The 20,541-nt window shown below is 41.0% G+C and overlaps 1 protein-coding gene across 1 annotated transcript; it reads left to right on the forward strand.

Moving 5' to 3' along the window:
• Nucleotides 1-18,710: 18,710 nt before the first annotated feature.
• LOC132561489 (uncharacterized protein K02A2.6-like) lies at nucleotides 18,711-20,268 on the forward strand. The gene is made up of 2 exons (XM_060226195.1): nucleotides 18,711-19,576; nucleotides 19,731-20,268. Exons 1-2 carry the CDS (start codon nucleotides 18,711-18,713, stop codon nucleotides 20,266-20,268), a joined length of 1,404 nt encoding a protein of 467 aa, XP_060082178.1.
• The last annotated feature ends 273 nt before the right edge of the window (nucleotides 20,269-20,541 follow it).

Below are 20,541 nucleotides of genomic sequence, written 5' to 3' on the forward strand. Positions count from 1 at the left end.
ATATATATTAAAATAACTACAAACAGTATATCAAATTAAACATTAGCGCATTCATCTCTGAATCTCCATGATGAATAATAAATTGCATATTTACATTATCTATGACGTAAGAACAAGAGTGACGTCATAATTGTATGGGAGATCACCATGTGGTCTTTACAATTCTTAACCAAAACTAGTTAGATTAGATTGAAAAATTCTAATAATACATTTCCTTTTATATATTTACCAAAAAATCTACCAAAATTATTTGCTTGCAAACTTGGAGATTTGATTAGGGAAACAAAAAAATATGAACCCCATTCTAACTAGTGTTTTAATTCACCATAAACTCCTGATCAGTAATCAAACAATTCGGCCCTTAATTACAGCTCATCTCATTGAAGGTCATAATGTCATTCTAACATTACATATGGGTTAAGATTGAAACATTTTGCTTTGGTGATTTAATTAACTAAGTGGGTTGAAATTGTAAGAAAATTAGATCACAGTATTCAAAAGAGTTCAGTTATGTAGTTATAGGTGTGACATTTGATTACTCTGTTTTATTTTAAATGAAATCTGGAATTTCAGAAAGTTACCCATTCTGTATTTACACATAACTCCCAACATCCGGTAATATGTCCGAACACTGGTGTGGATTTTACATACACTTTCAAATGGCAGAATTTAAAGTCTAAAAAGCTAATGATCTAATGCCATGTTCTAATTAAACCATGATATTTTTTATTTCAAAATAGTGACATTTTAATTTCTAGTGCCAATTGCTGCAGAGACATTTTAAAAGCGAGACGAAATCGATTTTATAATTTATAAGTACTTACTTATGTAAGATAATTATTTAGTTGTTTTTTTTATCATGTCCTTTTTAACAGTCCCTCATAATTCTTCTAATAATGGCAAAATGTATATACTTGATGTATCTTATTTAACTTACACATTTTGGTGAGACTTAAATAAAAAAATAAATAAAAAATAATGGGAGTATTGTATGAGTGGCTGCGATGTAATTGCAATGTGTGTTCCGACTGAATGCCATGTATGGTATTGAGAGTTAATTTGATGTGATCGATTTCACTAAAATCTATAATCTTCCGATTTTCCAGTTGTTTCTTAAATTGACAGCAGTACTTCACCTCATATTGCTCCAAATTTTAGCATACCTGTCTTTCTCATCTAAAATTACTTAATTTGTCTGTCATATAAAAACCGGTTACTAAGGAGACGATTGACGTAGGCGTTGCCAGTGTTGTCAGATCATTTTGATTATTTCTGATTCAATAAATCTTTTGAAAAACAGCTATTGATCATTGACATTCAAGTGAATATTCCTAATTCTTAGATTGTACAATTTAGCGATGACTTTAAGAATTACGACCGTCTGTTTATATACTCACAAGTTGATATATTTATCAAAGTTTAGCAAAGCATTTTTTTTATTTATCAAAAATAATACCTATTATTTAGTTTGCCGGACCGATAAAAAAAATTGCACTGATTAAATTCACACAACCTCTTCATTCTTACCTATTTCTTTCTATTTTTACATATAATTCCAAATTTCACATCTATTTCTAATTTCTAATCTAATATTTAGGAATTTTCAACCCCCATAGATGCAGTATATACTTTCAATCAGATTTAATTTAAAGGGTGTTACTATACTATACTGTTATGTAATAAGTGCCCATCCCTCAAAGGACGTCGTCTATCGGGCACTTCCCTACTACTCTCAACTAACAATTACATGGTAGTTCGTAATCAGTGGGACACTTTTGCACCCCTTTCTTAATAAATAGATTTGATTTTTTTTTCATACTAAAGAAGCAGTATTTTAATAGAAAAAAAATCTCCGGCTTTTAAAAGATATTATATAATATAATATCACCATTGTTTGGGACCCCCTACGAATATTATGTTAGTGGTCGGGTGTTTACTCTAGTGACATCAAAGGGTACATTTTCCATATCCGATCCATTGTAGAAGCAGAAATATAAATCAGTACATGCACGTGTAATAGCAGAAACAGATATACATGTGTTTATATGTCTCTGGTAATCGATTGTATTTTTTATTTTACAAAAAGATTAAATTTCAAAACCCGTAACAATTTGCATCACTTGCCATTAACCTAATTTTGTTCAATACATTATATTGACTTAGGTACTTTAACATTCAAAGAGGCACATGTGCGCTTTTAAAATGACTCGGAGGTATACCCAACTGGCTAGAACTCCGGATTTATCCAATTACCAGTAGTAACGTTAGTTCTGTCGTGTCCTTCCCAACTCAGAAGTAAATCGCTCCAGGCAGTTAACTGCTGACACTGCCTGTCTATTGTTTTTTTTGTGTCAAATTCCCAAAAGTGCCGCGGGGCTTCAGAAACCTACCTATAGCTTATTAACAAAAACTAAATTAATCACGACGGAAGAACTCAATTTAAATTACATGACAGTAATAATAACATACAACATTTATATAGCGTATTTTGAAAAAATACTCTAATGCGCTTCACAGTTATATAATAATCTTACTACAAAATTTATAGAACATGTATAACACAGTAATCAACATATGTAACACAGTAACCAAATCATGTAAGTAGTGGTGATAGTATGTATATACAGGACGTCTGCATGAGAGTCTCAAATGCAGACGTAAACAGGTGGGTTTTAATATCCCTCCTGAATTTGGCCAGGGATTTTGACCTTCTGGTAGTAGGTGGTAAGCTTTCCACAAAGTGGCCGCTACCTTTCCAAAGCACCGGTTACCATAAGTCACAGTCCGAGAGTTTGGAACGCACAACAATGATTCTGTCTCCGATCGTAGTGATCGTGACGGCTGATAAACGGTGACAAGTTCCTGCAAATATTCAGAAGCTGTTCCGTTTATTGCCTGGTATGTATACATCAAAATCTTGAACTGTGACCAGAATCGCACGGGCAGCCAATGCAATCAGTAAAGGACTGGTGTAATGTGGTCCCTCTTTCGAGTACGGGTAACTAGGCGTGCTGCGGTGTTCTGTGCCCTCTGCAGGCGGCTCATTAGTGTATCAGATACACCGAGTAAAGCGTTACCATAGTCTAACCTAGAAGTAACAAGAGAATGTACCAATGTCTTGCATGCATCTGTGGTGATGAACTGACGGATACACCTAATATTTCTGATTTGGTGATAACAGGAACTGGCAATTGAGTTTATCTGCTTCTCCATGTTCAGAGAGCTATCAAAGTGTACACCAAGGTTTCTCACAGCTTGGACGGTCTCAATAGTTTGGGCACCGCCCTTTAGCTGGAGACCTTTAGTGTGTTGACACTTGTGGGAAAAGACGATCAGTTGTCTTTTCCTGATTGAGCTTGAGCATATTTGAGTTCATCCAAGCACTGATGTCATTTAGACAGGCTTCAAGACTTGCTACAATTATGTCCCAGTTGTCTTGAGGTCTGATAACCATGTAGATTTGTGTCGTCGGCATAACAATGGTACTGAAGGTTATGACGACGACAAATCTTCCCGATTGGTTTCGAATAAAGACAGTATTTTCTAGGTCCCAGAACGGACCCCTGAGGAACTCCGAAGTCTAGGGATTTGCTGTCTGAAAAAGTTGATCCAATGGCAACGCACTGTCGTCGTTCATTCAAGTAAGACTGGGTCCAGCGTAATGCATCACCAGTCACCCCATAAGAGTACTCCAGACGCTTGAACAGTGTGCCATGGTCAATGACATCAAATGCAGCAGACAGATCAAGCATGATAAGTACCGCTCTTCACTTGTTATCCAGAGCGGCAGCAATATCACTGTAGACACGAAGTAGGGCCGTCTCAGTGGAATGTCCTGTGCGATATGCTGATTGTAAGTTGTCATGAAGACTTAGCATGGAGATGAGCCTCAAGTCGCTGGGACACAATCTTCTCCAAGATCTTAGATAAGAAAGGGAGATTTGACACTGGACGGTAGTTTAATTCATCCTTGTTCAGTCCAGGCTTCTTCAACAGTGGTCTTACATTAGCCTTCTTGAAACACAATGGAACCCTAGACTCTGTTAATGATTTGTTCATGATTAAGGTGATCAAGGGGAGCAGTGCATCAAGACATTGCTTCAGTAAAACTGTGGGAAGCGGGTCCAGCTCACTGGATTTCGATTGAGAGTTTGTAATGATCTTGCGCAATTCTTCTTTGGTTGTTGGGAGTGACCTGAAAGGTTCACCAGAGAATTGGATATCGGCATCCATGACAGAGATGCCTGTGTCGGAAGTTGAGTTCACCACATCAATCTTTTGCCTAATTGTTTAATTTCATCCTGGAAAACATCACTGAACTTGTTGGACAAGTTTTTTTTCAGATGAACAGCTTGGTAGGGCGATTTCACCAGTATGTCCCATTAGGCTTCTGGTGAGTCTAAAAAGCTGTCTTGTATCCGATCCACATTCTGTGATTTTACCTGAATAATAATCCTTCTTACGTTGAATGAGTAGTGAACTGACTGCCCGACAATGTTCTCTGTATATCTGGCGATGGATGGTTAGTTTGGTCTTTCGCCAACGTTTCTCCGCCTTCCTTCGCAATTGTTTTGCATTTCGAAGCTTTTCGTAGTAACTACCTTTGTCTGAAGAAGTGCATGCTTCTCTATCAGAGCCTCGATACAAGAGTTATATGCTTCAACAAGACCGTCAACTCCACCCTCAGTAGCCTGAAGGACTGAAGATGACTGAATGTATTTGATGAAATCAGGTACAGAAATTTCGCGGAATTTCCGGAAGCTGACCTCTTTTCTGGCACGTTTTGGTTTACCACAATTTAGTGTGGCATAGACAGCAAGATGATCACTAGACAGGTTTCCCTTAGTGTCGCTCAGACATGGATCTGCCACTAGAATTGCTCCGTGGATTAGAGAAGTATTTTCCCTTGTGATAATCACATCTAGTGTATGACCATGTGAATGGGTAGCTTCTGTCACATGTTGTATCATCCCCCGGGAGTCAAGGATCAAAACAAGTGTTATCATCCAAGTGGAAATTCAGGTCGCCAGCGATAATCAGCTCCTGTGGCGCTACAACCTGTTGATCGGAATATGAAGACCATTCATCAAAGAAGACTTGAGATTTCTCACACTCAATCCTTTCTTAAACAGAACAGTCACTCCGCCACCACGTCTACCTCGTCTAGCATTGTGGAGAATGTCATAGCCTATTGGTATAAGCTCAGCGAGTATTTGGTCATCAACGTGTAATAGGGTATATATTTTAATTAGTATATTATTCATTGTTAGTTAATATGCCTATCAATAACCAGTTATTGAACAACTAGTATAAATTGATATGTATTATAGTTTTATACAGGTTGTCTAGTATGAAAGATTGTATAGGGAGAGTCTATTGGCGTTAATAGTGGTGAAAGGTTGTATGGATGTGCCTAAGTATGGGATATGAGCTTACCTGCGTGTGCACGAGAGTGAGGTTCTAACTTGTTATGACACCTGACTAAGGACGGGCCGTATGATTGGTCATTACAGGTGCCTTAGTTTATCTGTGTAGGGCTTTGGCCACCCTGGGCACTCTGCTCTGGACCAGTGACCAGCGCTGTAGCTGAATCTTATGTTTTGAGCTGGGGTGTATTTACTGACCAGGTAAGTTTCTCTACTTTGCCTAATACAGTATATTTTTTTATTTGGTTATCTAATAAGTTCTAGAAATGTAAGCAATGCACCATCTTGTTATTGCAATTGTAATTGTGTAAATTTATCATAACTCTATGTAAAAGATACTGACATTTTTGTCAGTATTTTTGTAATTTCAAGGTCGAAGTGACATTGATATGGTAAAGATTAAAATAGTTTGGTTAAATTATATTTCTTTGAATTTATATTAAATTCATAAGGCCCAGTGTTTAAAATATGTAAATTTATATTACTATAGTGGAAAGTTTGACTACTGTTTGGAAGCTAGCACCTGAGAGAAAATTAAAGAAAACCTCCACACCATGGCTGTGGGGTTTTTTGTTGTTACAGCAAATAAACATAAAGACATGAATTCCGGCTTTGTTCTGTCAATGACGTGAACCCCTGTAACAAATGGCGCCCAACGTGATGTTCAACGGCTAACTTAGGTGTTTATGGATTTCCTTCAGGAGCCTGTGTTGCTTATACTGTCATACTGTCATACCGGCCGGTAAGGTAATACCCCTTGTGCGAGCTACAGTGTCATATTTTTTATTTCTTCACTGGTCTTATATGAAGATGAAGCAGAGGTCTCCGCTTATACGCTACCACTGGTGAGAATTTTTATTATGAACTTGAAAAGGCTTGTGCAAGTCTAAAGTTAATGTCCTTGACTTTGGGTTTTGTACCCTGTACCTACCAGCTGTTTCCTGTTTCCGGTTTACTATTTACGACATGGAACTTGCATCATTTTGAAGCTGCTGTGAATAGACTTGATATACATTCCTATGGTTTTCCTTAAAGTGAAGTATCTCTTATTGACATTTAATTTATTATATTGAAGTATTTGCTTCTGTCGTTCCTTGAGAGACTGTGATAGGGTGATTTATAATATTTGTTTACATAACATATCTATTAGATTTTTATTGAATATATTCTGTGATGTTAACTTAGCTATCACTGCCATTTGGCCATGTAACCTATAAAATACTTGTACTTGTAGGTGGATAATAATAATTATTTACAACCAATGTTCATTTCTTGAACTTGTGATAATAAATACTCTACATATGTACCTGTGATACAGACCTAGATTTCATTCACCTCACTTTTGGGTAAATTTTGGTTTTCTTTGTGTTTCCTCTTTCTACAGTTGTTTCAGTTTCGATAGCGGTCTTGCATTCCTAATACTTTTGTTTTTTTCTTCCCCTTAAATTTAATTAGGACAGAAAACATTTTTTCCCCCTAGTCCTACACCCTCAGCTATATAAGTTTGCTATTTACAGTTAAATTTTACAAGTATAAGGTAAATTTTGGGATTTAGATTATTTTTTTTTTCCTTTTTCTTTTCCCTTCTCCAAAACATAAGAATTTTCTTTTTTTTTCTCTCGACATTGACATGACATTTGACATTGTGTGTTACATGTGGTGAAAACTGTGCCAAGATTGTAGTGGATATTCATTTCTGTTTTTTTTTTCTTCTTTTCTTTCAGGTTTGTGTTTACATTCTGAATCATAAATTCTATAATTAAGTTACTACACTTTGCAATTATTTGGAACTCTATAAGCTCTATACTACCCGTATTCTTCATTGTGGAAAATTATCAGCTTTGAGATTTGTTATATGATAGCTAGATCTTACCGTGCTTATATAATTGTTTGTTTTTTTCAGATTTCGATATTAACAGTGAAACTTAGCCGTACTATTTTGCATAGATATATCAGGGTACAACTGCACTAAAAGCCAGTTTGTACTTTAGTTTGTTTAAAATTGTTGTGTTCATTTTTTCTTTCATTGCAATTATTTTGTCAAATTTTGTTTTCTTACTTTCACTTTGGACTGTTTTATTTTTGGACTTTGTGTATTCACTTGGACTTTTGGAACACCTTACTACACCTACAGTACTGGTGAAAAATTTCAACATGTCAGATGCAGAGAAGCTTAGTTCTATATTGGAAGAGATGGACATCAAGCCTAACGTGGAATCCAAGGAGGCGTTTTCTCAGTGGATTTTGCTAACAAGGGAGCTAAACCTAAGGGCGACACTCATGGTGCTGCAGGAGGTGGCCCAGCTCATCATACCCCTAACACATCCGTACTTCACCAGCGACCTAGGATATCAAATTTCTATGGTTCTTCTGATAAAAAAGATCAAGTTAGCTATGAACAATGGAAGTATGAGGTGGAATGTCTTGAGGAGGACCACATATATTCTGCTGAGGAACTTGCCTTAGCAGTCCGCCAATCCCTTAAAGGTGAAGCTGCTGGTGTGGCAAGAAGATTGGGTCGAACCAGTACTACAGGTCAGATCTGTTTTTGGTATTATAGAGTCAAAAGAATCGCTTCTGGAAAAGTTCTATAGTGATACACAGGGAGAAACTGAAGATGTGTCAGCTTGGGGATGCAGATTGGAGGAGCTGTTAGACAGAGCCAAACAGAAAGGAGAAGTACAGTCTCAGGGGATGGGAGAGATGCTTCGCTCAAAGTTTTGGAGTGGACTTCGACAACCCCTTAGAGATATCTCCAGTCACAAGTTCGATTCCCTGAAGGACTTCGATTCACTGAGGGTGGCACTTAGAACAATAGAACACGATCACATGGACACAACTGGGAAGAAGCCAGCTACAGCTAAGATGGCTGCTCAACCCAAGACCAAAGAGAATGATAAGATTACAGAGTTAAAGGCCATGATTAACCAGCTGTCAACAGATGTTAAGACCTGGAAAGAGCATAGTGGCAAGCAGGGACAAGGAAACAGAGATAAGAAACAGTACCAAACTGCTAGGGAAGGAAGGGAGCAGAGAGGAGAAAAGAAAGATGTAGTTTGTTGGAGATGTGGCCAGGTCGGACATGTAAAGCTGGGATGCAGGGTTATTTTGGACCACTCAAAGAAGAGTTTAAACAAGAGTCAGCCTACCGAGAAGGGTCAGCAGTAGGCTGTGAGAGACAGAGACCCAAAGCGCATTCTGCTCGTTTAGTCGGTGAATGTAGCGAGACTTTGGCGAGTATTTCTGGGGTAGATGTTTTAGCCCTACTGGATACAGGTTCGACTGTCTCCACTATGAGCGAGGCATTCAATACAGCTCGTCTGAGCCATTTGGAGCTACAACCAATCACGGATCTATTAGACATTGAGTGTGCTGGAGGCACACAGCTGCCTTATATTGGGTGTGTTGAGGCCACATTAAGTGGACTTCCAGGATTGAAGGAGCATACTGGGTTGTTTTTAGTTGTTCCAGATAGTCGCTATAATAAAGCCGGCCCATTGCTGCTAGGAACCAACGTTCTCATTGAAGCATTTAATGGGAGTCGACGGGTGTTTGGTCCACGATTCATGCGGGATACACCATTGGATACCCCATGGTATTTAACATTCCGTTGTTTGATGTTGAGAGCTAGGGAGTTGAGGAGGAAGAATTGGTGTTTGGGCATAGTGAAGACTGCTGGCCGAGGGAACATTGTGATTCCATCCAATTCCAGTGTGACCATACACGCTGTTATTGACAAGCCTGTCAATTATTTACCAACTTGTGCGCTGTTACAGCCGGTTACCTCACCAATCACCAGAGATCTGGATATCACACCTGGTCTATTTCACTATAATTACCGGGAGCCTACGCAGTATATCCCCATCACCATATCTAACGTCAGTGTTAGAAATCTCACTCTACCTTCAAGATCCATCCTAGCAGAACTTCATCCTGTATCTGTGGAAGGAACATTGGAAGATTATGATGTTTCAGCTGAACATAAGGATTTCAGAGACCTGTTAAATTGAGATGTTTCGACGTTGACAGCAGAACAACGACAAAGGACAGACAGTGTGCTACAACATTTTGCGGATGTGTTCTCATCTGAGGATTTGGACCTCGGACATTGCAAGACGATACAGCACCGAATAGATTTGACTGATGCTACGTCATTTAGGCAGCGGTTTAGGAGGATCCCATCAGGTATGTACGAGGAAGTCAGGGATCACCTTCGGCAACTTGCAGTCTGCGGGGTTATCCGACGTTCCCATTCACCCTGGGCTTCATGCGTGGTGCTTGCTTGTAAGAAGGACGGAAGTCTTCGCATGTGCATTGACTACAGGCAGCTGAATCTTAGGACCAACAGAGATTCATATGCTCTGCCATGAATAGAGGAGATTCTGGATTCCTTGTATGGATCAAAGCTTTTCTCAGTCCTCGAGATGATGAGCGGATACCGTCAGGTAGATGTTATGGACGAACACAAAGAGCGCACTGCTTTTACTGTTGGACCACTTGGATTATGGGAATACAACCAGATGCCATTTGGGCTAATATACGCTCCAGCCACATATCAGCGTTTAATGGAAGATTGCTTAGGGGACTACATTGGATCAATCTGTTTTATCTACTTGGACGACCTGATAGTGTTTTCGAAGGACTTCAATGAACACATGGATCGGTTGGAGCTGGTACTACAAAGACTGAGGGAGAATGGTATTAAGTTATCTCCAAAGAAATGTTTCTTCCTGAAGACTAAGGTGAAGTATTTAGGATTTGTGGTATCGGAATCCGGAGTGGAAGCTGATCCCGATAAGATCGAGAAGATAGTCCAGTGGAAGACACCTAAAAGCCCAGAGGATGTGAGGCAGTTTCTAGGGTTCGCAGGATACTATCGGAAATTTGTCCGTAATTTTTCCAAGATAGCCAAACCCTTGAATGATGTCTTGCCATGCACAGGTCGTGGGAATATAAAATCCAAGAAAAAGAAGCAACAGTCTGAACAGATTCAGTGGACATGGGGAAAAGAACAACAGGAGGCATTTGAACAACTGAAGGCTATACTAATAACACCACCTGTTCTGGGATATGCAGATTTTTCACTCCCTTTTGAGTTGCACATAGATGCTAGTGCTAAGGGACTTGGTGCTATTTTGCATCAGGAGCAAGAAGGGAAGAAAAAGGTAATCAGCTATGCTAGTAGAGGATTAAACAAGGCTGAAAGGAAGTACCCAGCGCACAAATTGAAATTTTTGGCAATGAAGTGGGCAATAACAGACAAATTCACGGATTATCTATACGGGAACCGCTTCACTGTAGTAACAGACAATAATCCTCTTACATATGTACTTACGACAGCAAAACTGGATGCTACAGGACATCGGTGGTTAGCAGCGTTGTCATGCTTTGACTTCACCATCAATTACACCGCGGGGAGGAATAACACAGATGCCGACATTTTGTCAAGGATACCAGAAGAAACCCCCCTTGGAGATTGATACAGAATCGGTGAAGACCATTTGTGCAAGTGTACAGAGTAGTGAGAGAGCGGAGGTGCTAGCCATTGACAACACCCTAGAGGATGATGTGCAGGATATGGATCAGTTGACCTCACGAGACTGGAGAAAGCTTCAAGCTAGGGACAGAGTGCTGTCTCCATTCATCAGCGCTGTGAGAGAGAAACGTAAACCGTCACGCCAGGACATGTACCCAGCACAACTGTCTATACTACGTTATTTTGAGCACCTAGTGCTGAAAGATGGAATCCTGTGCAGACAAACCAACCATGAAGGTGAAATAGCGCTGCAGCGCCTTATACCGTCATCCAAGGTACACCAGGTCTTGGAGGCATCACATAATGATGTTGGTCATCCTGGCAGGGACCGGACACTATCACTTGTGAAGGAAAGATTCTTCTGGCCTGGGATGTTGAAGGATGTTGAGAACTGGTTGCAGAAGTGTCCAAGATGTATCAGGAGAAAAACCTCTACAGTACAGATAGCACCATTGGTAAACATCACCACTTCACAGCCTCTGGAGCTGGTATGCATTGATTACTTGACCTTAGAAACATCAAAAGGAGGATATCAGCATATTTTGGTGTTAACAGACCACTTTACTCGGTATGCACAAGCTTACCCAACCCGCAATCAGACAGCATGGACCACAGCAGAAGTCTTATTCAATAACTTCTTTGTGAACTATGGATTTCCCATCCGGCTGCATTCAGATCAGGGAGCAAACTTTGCTGGAAAAGTGATTCATGAGCTTTGTCAGATTACTGGGATAAGGAAGTCTAGAACAACGCCATATCACCCAATGGGGAATGGCATCTGTGAAAGGTTCAATCGCACTTTACTAGGCATGCTGGGTACATTGGAACCTGGACAAAAGATGAACTGGAAAAAACACGTGGCACCCCTTGTACACGCTTATAACTGCACCAAGAATGAACAAACTGGGTACAGCCCTTTCCTACTAATGTTTGGAAGACAACCTAGATTGCCGGTGGACCTAGCCTTCGGTATTCCTAGAAGAGAAGAGCATCAGAGTCATTCCAGATACATAGATGATTTGAGGACACGGTTGAAGGAGTCCTACGACATGGTGTGCAGGACATCTGGGAATGCCAAGGAAAGGCAGGAGATATTTGATCGAAAGGTCAAGGGAGCAACCATTGAATGTGGTGACCGCGTACTAGTCAAGAAGCTTGTCCACGAAGGTAAACACAAGCTTGCAGACAAATGGGAGGAGATAGTCCACATAGTGCAAGACCAACCTAATCCAGAGGTACCAGTGTTTCGAGTCAAGCCAGAGAGAGGGGGCGGACGTCTCAGAACCCTACATCGTAATCTGTTGTTACCCGTGGGCAATCTTGAACGGACAGAAAATACTCCAGAGAAAGTCCCAGCAAGGTCAATACGACGGGACCAAAGGAGAAAGGAAAAGTTGGAGGTGGATAATCGCGATGACAGGAGTGTACTGGGAAGTGAGGATGATACAGAAGAGGACGAGTACTTAATAGTTAGTCCACCAGCGGATGTGACAGGCACCCCAACAAGTGCTCACGAGGACACAGATGCTGGAGAGGACATAGAAACTCCAGCAGGAGAGGGTGACGGCCCAATTCAGCCTGGAGTTGGAGATGGTGAGAGCAGCGATGACGATCGGACATCTGACAGAGAGGATGGTGCTCTCAGCCTATCTCAGGAGGACCCAGCAGCGTCAGATGAGGCTGTAGGAACCAGTCCAGCATGTTCAGTTCCAGTACCCACTCCTTGAAGGTCCACCAGGATCAAGCAGACGCCCGCTTGGCAGGGTTCTGGAGATTATCTACTGTATCAGCAACAGACTGTTGGGAGGAAACCTGATTGGCTTATTAAGGCAACTTATATCCAGGAATTATCCAATTCGGGAGCCTTAAAGGATTTACCAGAAAAAAATATTGGAATCACTCCTAGCAGTTATCAGTGGACCTATACCGTAAATGATGCGGAGATAATTTTAGTTTGTTGAGGGGGGAGTATGTAATAGGGTATATATTTTAATTAGTATATTATTCATTGTTAGTTAATATGCCTATCAATAACCAGTTATTGAACAACTAGTATAAATTGATATGTATTATAGTTTTATACAGGTTGTCTAGTATGAAAGATTGTATAGGGAGAGTCTATTGGCGTTAATAGTGGTGAAAGGTTGTATGGATGTGCCTAAGTATGGGATATGAGCTTACCTGCGTGTGCACGAGAGTGAGGTTCTAACTTGTTATGACACCTGACTAAGGACGGGCCGTATGATTGGTCATTACAGGTGCCTTAGTTTATCTGTGTAGGGCTTTGGCCACCCTGGGCACTCTGCTCCGGACCAGTGACCAGCGCTGTAGCTGAATCTTATGTTTTGAGCTGGGGTGTATTTACTGACCAGGTAAGTTTCTCTACTTTGCCCAATACAGTATATTTTTTTTATTTGGTTATCTAATAAGTTCTAGAAATGTAAGCAATGCACCATCTTGTTATTGCAATTGTAATTGTGTAAATTTATCATAACTCTATGTAAAAGATACTGACATTTTTGTCAGTATTTTTGTAATTTCAAGGTCGAAGTGACATTGATATGGTAAAGATTAAAATAGTTTGGTTAAATTCTATTTCTTTGAATTTATATTAAATTCATAAGGCCCAGTGTTTAAAATATGTAAATTTATATTACTATAGTGGAAAGTTTGACTACTGTTTGGAAGCTAGCACCTGAGAGAAAATTAAAGAAAACCTCCACACCATGGCTGTGGGGATTTTTGTTGTTACAGCAAATAAACATAAAGACATGAATTCCGGCTTTGTTCTGTCAATGACGTGAACCCCTGTAACAAATGGCGCCCAACGTGATGTTCAACGGCTAACTTAGGTGTTTATGGATTTCCTTCAGGAGCCTGTGTTGCTTATACTGTCATACTGTCATACCGGCCGGTAAGGTAATACCCCTTGTGCGAGCTACAGTGTCATACTTTTTATTTCTTCACTGGTCTTATATGAAGATGAAGCAGAGGTCTCCGCTTATACGCTACCACTGGTGAGAATTTTTATTATGAACTTGAAAAGGCTTGTGCAAGTCTAAAGTTAATGTCCTTGACTTTGGGTTTTGTACCCTGTACCTACCAGCTGTTTCCTGTTTCCGGTTTACTATTTACGACATGGAACTTGCATCATTTTGAAGCTGCTGTGAATAGACTTGATATACATTCCTATGGTTTTCCTTAAAGTGAAGTATCTCTTATTGACATTTAATTTATTATATTGAAGTATTTGCTTCTGTCGTTCCTTGAGAGACTGTGATAGGGTGATTTATAATATTTGTTTACATAACATATCTATTAGATTTTTATTGAATATATTCCGTGATGTTAACTTAGCTATCACTGCCATTTGGCCATGTAACCTATAAAATACTTGTACTTGTAGGTGGATAATAATAATTATTTACAACCAATGTTCATTTCTTGAACTTGTGATAATAAATACTCTACATATGTACCTGTGATACAGACCTAGATTTCATTCACCTCACTTTTGGGTAAATTTTGGTTTTCTTTGTGTTTCCTCTTTCTACAGTTGTTTCAGTTTCGATAGCGGTCTTGCATTCCTAATACTTTTGTTTTTTTCTTCCCCTTAAATTTAATTAGGACAGAAAACATTTTTCCCCCTAGTCCTACACCCTCAGCTATATAAGTTTGCTATTTACAGTTAAATTTTACAAGTATAAGGTAAATTTTGGGATTTAGATTATTTTTTTTTTCCTTTTTCTTTTCCCTTCTCCAAAACATAAGAATTTTCTTTTTTTTTCTCTCGACATTGACATGACATTTGACATTGTGTGTTACATGTGGTGAAAACTGTGCCAAGATTGTAGTGGATATTCATTTCTGTTTTTTTTTTCTTCTTTTCTTTCAGGTTTGTGTTTACATTCTGAATCATAAATTCTATAATTAAGTTACTACACTTTGCAATTATTTGGAACTCTATAAGCTCTATACTACCCGTATTCTTCATTGTGGAAAATTATCAGCTTTGAGATTTGTTATATGATAGCTAGATCTTACCGTGCTTATATAATTGTTTGTTTTTTTCAGATTTCGATATTAACAGTGAAACTTAGCCGTACTATTTTGCATAGATATATCAGGGTACAACTGCACTAAAAGCCAGTTTGTACTTTAGTTTGTTTAAAATTGTTGTGTTCATTTTTTCTTTCATTGCAATTATTTTGTCAAATTTTGTTTTCTTACTTTCACTTTGGACTGTTTTATTTTTGGACTTTGTGTATTCACTTGGACTTTTGGAACACCTTACTACACCTACAGTACTGGTGAAAAATTTCAACATGTCAGATGCAGAGAAGCTTAGTTCTATATTGGAAGAGATGGACATCAAGCCTAACGTGGAATCCAAGGAGGCGTTTTCTCAGTGGATTTTGCTAACAAGGGAGCTAAACCTAAGGGCGACACTCATGGTGCTGCAGGAGGTGGCCCAGCTCATCATACCCCTAACACATCCGTACTTCACCAGCGACCTAGGATATCAAATTTCTATGGTTCTTCTGATAAAAAAGATCAAGTTAGCTATGAACAATGGAAGTATGAGGTGGAATGTCTTGAGGAGGACCACATATATTCTGCTGAGGAACTTGCCTTAGCAGTCCGCCAATCCCTTAAAGGTGAAGCTGCTGGTGTGGCAAGAAGATTGGGTCGAACCAGTACTACAGGTCAGATCTGTTTTTGGTATTATAGAGTCAAAAGAATCGCTTCTGGAAAAGTTCTATAGTGATACACAGGGAGAAACTGAAGATGTGTCAGCTTGGGGATGCAGATTGGAGGAGCTGTTAGACAGAGCCAAACAGAAAGGAGAAGTACAGTCTCAGGGGATGGGAGAGATGCTTCGCTCAAAGTTTTGGAGTGGACTTCGACAACCCCTTAGAGATATCTCCAGTCACAAGTTCGATTCCCTGAAGGACTTCGATTCACTGAGGGTGGCACTTAGAACAATAGAACACGATCACATGGACACAACTGGGAAGAAGCCAGCTACAGCTAAGATGGCTGCTCAACCCAAGACCAAAGAGAATGATAAGATTACAGAGTTAAAGGCCATGATTAACCAGCTGTCAACAGATGTTAAGACCTGGAAAGAGCATAGTGGCAAGCAGGGACAAGGAAACAGAGATAAGAAACAGTACCAAACTGCTAGGGAAGGAAGGGAGCAGAGAGGAGAAAAGAAAGATGTAGTTTGTTGGAGATGTGGCCAGGTCGGACATGTAAAGCTGGGATGCAGGGTTATTTTGGACCACTCAAAGAAGAGTTTAAACAAGAGTCAGCCTACCGAGAAGGGTCAGCAGTAGGCTGTGAGAGACAGAGACCCAAAGCGCATTCTGCTCGTTTAGTCGGTGAATGTAGCGAGACTTTGGCGAGTATTTCTGGGGTAGATGTTTTAGCCCTACTGGATACAGGTTCGACTGTCTCCACTATGAGCGAGGCATTCAATACAGCTCGTCTGAGCCATTTGGAGCTACAACCAATCACGGATCTATTAGACATTGAGTGTGCTGGAGGCACACAGCTGCCTTATATTGGGTGTGTTGAGGCCACATTAAGTGGACTTCCAGGATTGAAGGAGCATACTGGGTTGTTTTTAGTTGTTCCAGATAGTCGCTATAATAAAGCCGGCCCATTGCTGCTAGGAACCAACGTTCTCATTGAAGCATTTAATGGGAGTCGACGGGTGTTTGGTCCACGATTCATGCGGGATACACCATTGGATACCCCATGGTATTTAACATTCCGTTGTTTGATGTTGAGAGCTAGGGAGTTGAGGAGGAAGAATTGGTGTTTGGGCATAGTGAAGACTGCTGGCCGAGGGAACATTGTGATTCCATCCAATTCCAGTGTGACCATACACGCTGTTATTGACAAGCCTGTCAATTATTTACCAACTTGTGCGCTGTTACAGCCGGTTACCTCACCAATCACCAGAGATCTGGATATCACACCTGGTCTATTTCACTATAATTACCGGGAGCCTACGCAGTATATCCCCATCACCATATCTAACGTCAGTGTTAGAAATCTCACTCTACCTTCAAGATCCATCCTAGCAGAACTTCATCCTGTATCTGTGGAAGGAACATTGGAAGATTATGATGTTTCAGCTGAACATAAGGATTTCAGAGACCTGTTAAATTGAGATGTTTCGACGTTGACAGCAGAACAACGACAAAGGACAGACAGTGTGCTACAACATTTTGCGGATGTGTTCTCATCTGAGGATTTGGACCTCGGACATTGCAAGACGATACAGCACCGAATAGATTTGACTGATGCTACGTCATTTAGGCAGCGGTTTAGGAGGATCCCATCAGGTATGTACGAGGAAGTCAGGGATCACCTTCGGCAACTTGCAGTCTGCGGGGTTATCCGACGTTCCCATTCACCCTGGGCTTCATGCGTGGTGCTTGCTTGTAAGAAGGACGGAAGTCTTCGCATGTGCATTGACTACAGGCAGCTGAATCTTAGGACCAACAGAGATTCATATGCTCTGCCATGAATAGAGGAGATTCTGGATTCCTTGTATGGATCAAAGCTTTTCTCAGTCCTCGAGATGATGAGCGGATACCGTCAGGTAGATGTTATGGACGAACACAAAGAGCGCACTGCTTTTACTGTTGGACCACTTGGATTATGGGAATACAACCAGATGCCATTTGGGCTAATATACGCTCCAGCCACATATCAGCGTTTAATGGAAGATTGCTTAGGGGACTACATTGGATCAATCTGTTTTATCTACTTGGACGACCTGATAGTGTTTTCGAAGGACTTCAATGAACACATGGATCGGTTGGAGCTGGTACTACAAAGACTGAGGGAGAATGGTATTAAGTTATCTCCAAAGAAATGTTTCTTCCTGAAGACTAAGGTGAAGTATTTAGGATTTGTGGTATCGGAATCCGGAGTGGAAGCTGATCCCGATAAGATCGAGAAGATAGTCCAGTGGAAGACACCTAAAAGCCCAGAGGATGTGAGGCAGTTTCTAGGGTTCGCAGGATACTATCGGAAATTTGTCCGTAATTTTTCCAAGATAGCCAAACCCTTGAATGATGTCTTGCCATGCACAGGTCGTGGGAATATAAAATCCAAGAAAAAGAAGCAACAGTCTGAACAGATTCAGTGGACATGGGGAAAAGAACAACAGGAGGCATTTGAACAACTGAAGGCTATACTAATAACACCACCTGTTCTGGGATATGCAGATTTTTCACTCCCTTTTGAGTTGCACATAGATGCTAGTGCTAAGGGACTTGGTGCTATTTTGCATCAGGAGCAAGAAGGGAAGAAAAAGGTAATCAGCTATGCTAGTAGAGGATTAAACAAGGCTGAAAGGAAGTACCCAGCGCACAAATTGAAATTTTTGGCAATGAAGTGGGCAATAACAGACAAATTCACGGATTATCTATACGGGAACCGCTTCACTGTAGTAACAGACAATAATCCTCTTACATATGTACTTACGACAGCAAAACTGGATGCTACAGGACATCGGTGGTTAGCAGCGTTGTCATGCTTTGACTTCACCATCAATTACACCGCGGGGAGGAATAACACAGATGCCGACATTTTGTCAAGGATACCAGAAGAAACCCCCCTTGGAGATTGATACAGAATCGGTGAAGACCATTTGTGCAAGTGTACAGAGTAGTGAGAGAGCGGAGGTGCTAGCCATTGACAACACCCTAGAGGATGATGTGCAGGATATGGATCAGTTGACCTCACGAGACTGGAGAAAGCTTCAAGCTAGGGACAGAGTGCTGTCTCCATTCATCAGCGCTGTGAGAGAGAAACGTAAACCGTCACGCCAGGACATGTACCCAGCACAACTGTCTATACTACGTTATTTTGAGCACCTAGTGCTGAAAGATGGAATCCTGTGCAGACAAACCAACCATGAAGGTGAAATAGCGCTGCAGCGCCTTATACCGTCATCCAAGGTACACCAGGTCTTGGAGGCATCACATAATGATGTTGGTCATCCTGGCAGGGACCGGACACTATCACTTGTGAAGGAAAGATTCTTCTGGCCTGGGATGTTGAAGGATGTTGAGAACTGGTTGCAGAAGTGTCCAAGATGTATCAGGAGAAAAACCTCTACAGTACAGATAGCACCATTGGTAAACATCACCACTTCACAGCCTCTGGAGCTGGTATGCATTGATTACTTGACCTTAGAAACATCAAAAGGAGGATATCAGCATATTTTTGTGTTAACAGACCACTTTACTCGGTATGCACAAGCTTACCCAACCCGCAATCAGACAGCATGGACCACAGCAGAAGTCTTATTCAATAACTTCTTTGTGAACTATGGATTTCCCATCCGGCTGCATTCAGATCAGGGAGCAAACTTTGCTGGAAAAGTGATTCATGAGCTTTGTCAGATTACTGGGATAAGGAAGTCTAGAACAACGCCATATCACCCAATGGGGAATGGCATCTGTGAAAGGTTCAATCGCACTTTACTAGGCATGCTGGGTACATTGGAACCTGGACAAAAGATGAACTGGAAAAAACACGTGGCACCCCTTGTACACGCTTATAACTGCACCAAGAATGAACAAACTGGGTACAGCCCTTTCCTACTAATGTTTGGAAGACAACCTAGATTGCCGGTGGACCTAGCCTTCGGTATTCCTAGAAGAGAAGAGCATCAGAGTCATTCCAGATACATAGATGATTTGAGGACACGGTTGGAAGGAGTCCTACGACATGGTGTGCAGGACATCTGGGAATGCCAAGGAAAGGCAGGAGATATTTGATCGAAAGGTCAAGGGAGCAACCATTGAATGTGGTGACCGCGTACTAGTCAAGAAGCTTGTCCACGAAGGTAAACACAAGCTTGCAGACAAATGGGAGGAGATAGTCCACATAGTGCAAGACCAACCTAATCCAGAGGTACCAGTGTTTCGAGTCAAGCCAGAGAGAGGGGGCGGACGTCTCAGAACCCTACATCGTAATCTGTTGTTACCCGTGGGCAATCTTGAACGGACAGAAAATACTCCAGAGAAAGTCCCAGCAAGGTCAATACGACGGGACCAAAGGAGAAAGGAAAAGTTGGAGGTGGATAATCGCGATGACAGGAGTGTACTGGGAAGTGAGGATGATACAGAAGAGGACGAGTACTTAATAGTTAGTCCACCAGCGGATGTGACAGGCACCCCAACAAGTGCTCACGAGGACACAGATGCTGGAGAGGACATAGAAACTCCAGCAGGAGAGGGTGACGGCCCAATTCAGCCTGGAGTTTGGAGATGGTGAGAGCAGCGATGATCAGATTGGACATCTGACAGAGAGGATGGTGCTCTCAGCCTATCTCAGGAGGACCCAGCAGCGTCAGATGAGGCTGTAGGAACCAGTCCAGCATGTTCAGTTCCAGTACCCACTCCTTGAAGGTCCACCGAGGATCAGCAGACGCCCGCTTGGCAGGGTTCTGGAGATTATCTACTGTATCAGCAACAGACTGTTGGGAGGAAACCTGATTGGCTTATTAAGGCAACTTATATCCAGGAATTATCCAATTCGGGAGCCTTA

The sequence above is a fragment of the Ylistrum balloti genome, unplaced genomic scaffold (genome assembly GCF_031769215.1).
Source record: "Ylistrum balloti isolate Yb309-2 unplaced genomic scaffold, AGI_CSIRO_Ybal_v1 Utg371214, whole genome shotgun sequence".
Taxonomy (NCBI): Eukaryota; Metazoa; Mollusca; class Bivalvia; order Pectinida; family Pectinidae; genus Ylistrum; species Ylistrum balloti.

What these genes read in the sequence shown, in the direction of transcription:
- LOC132561489 (XM_060226195.1), top strand. Translation starts at nt 18,711, where the DNA reads ATGGATCAGTTGACCTCACGAGACTGGAGAAAGCTTCAAGCTAGGGAC. An exon ending in ACCAAGAATGAACAAACTGG is followed by an intron (nt 19,577 to 19,730) that starts GTACAGCCCTTT and finishes CATGGTGTGCAG; the next exon opens with GACATCTGGGAATGCCAAGG.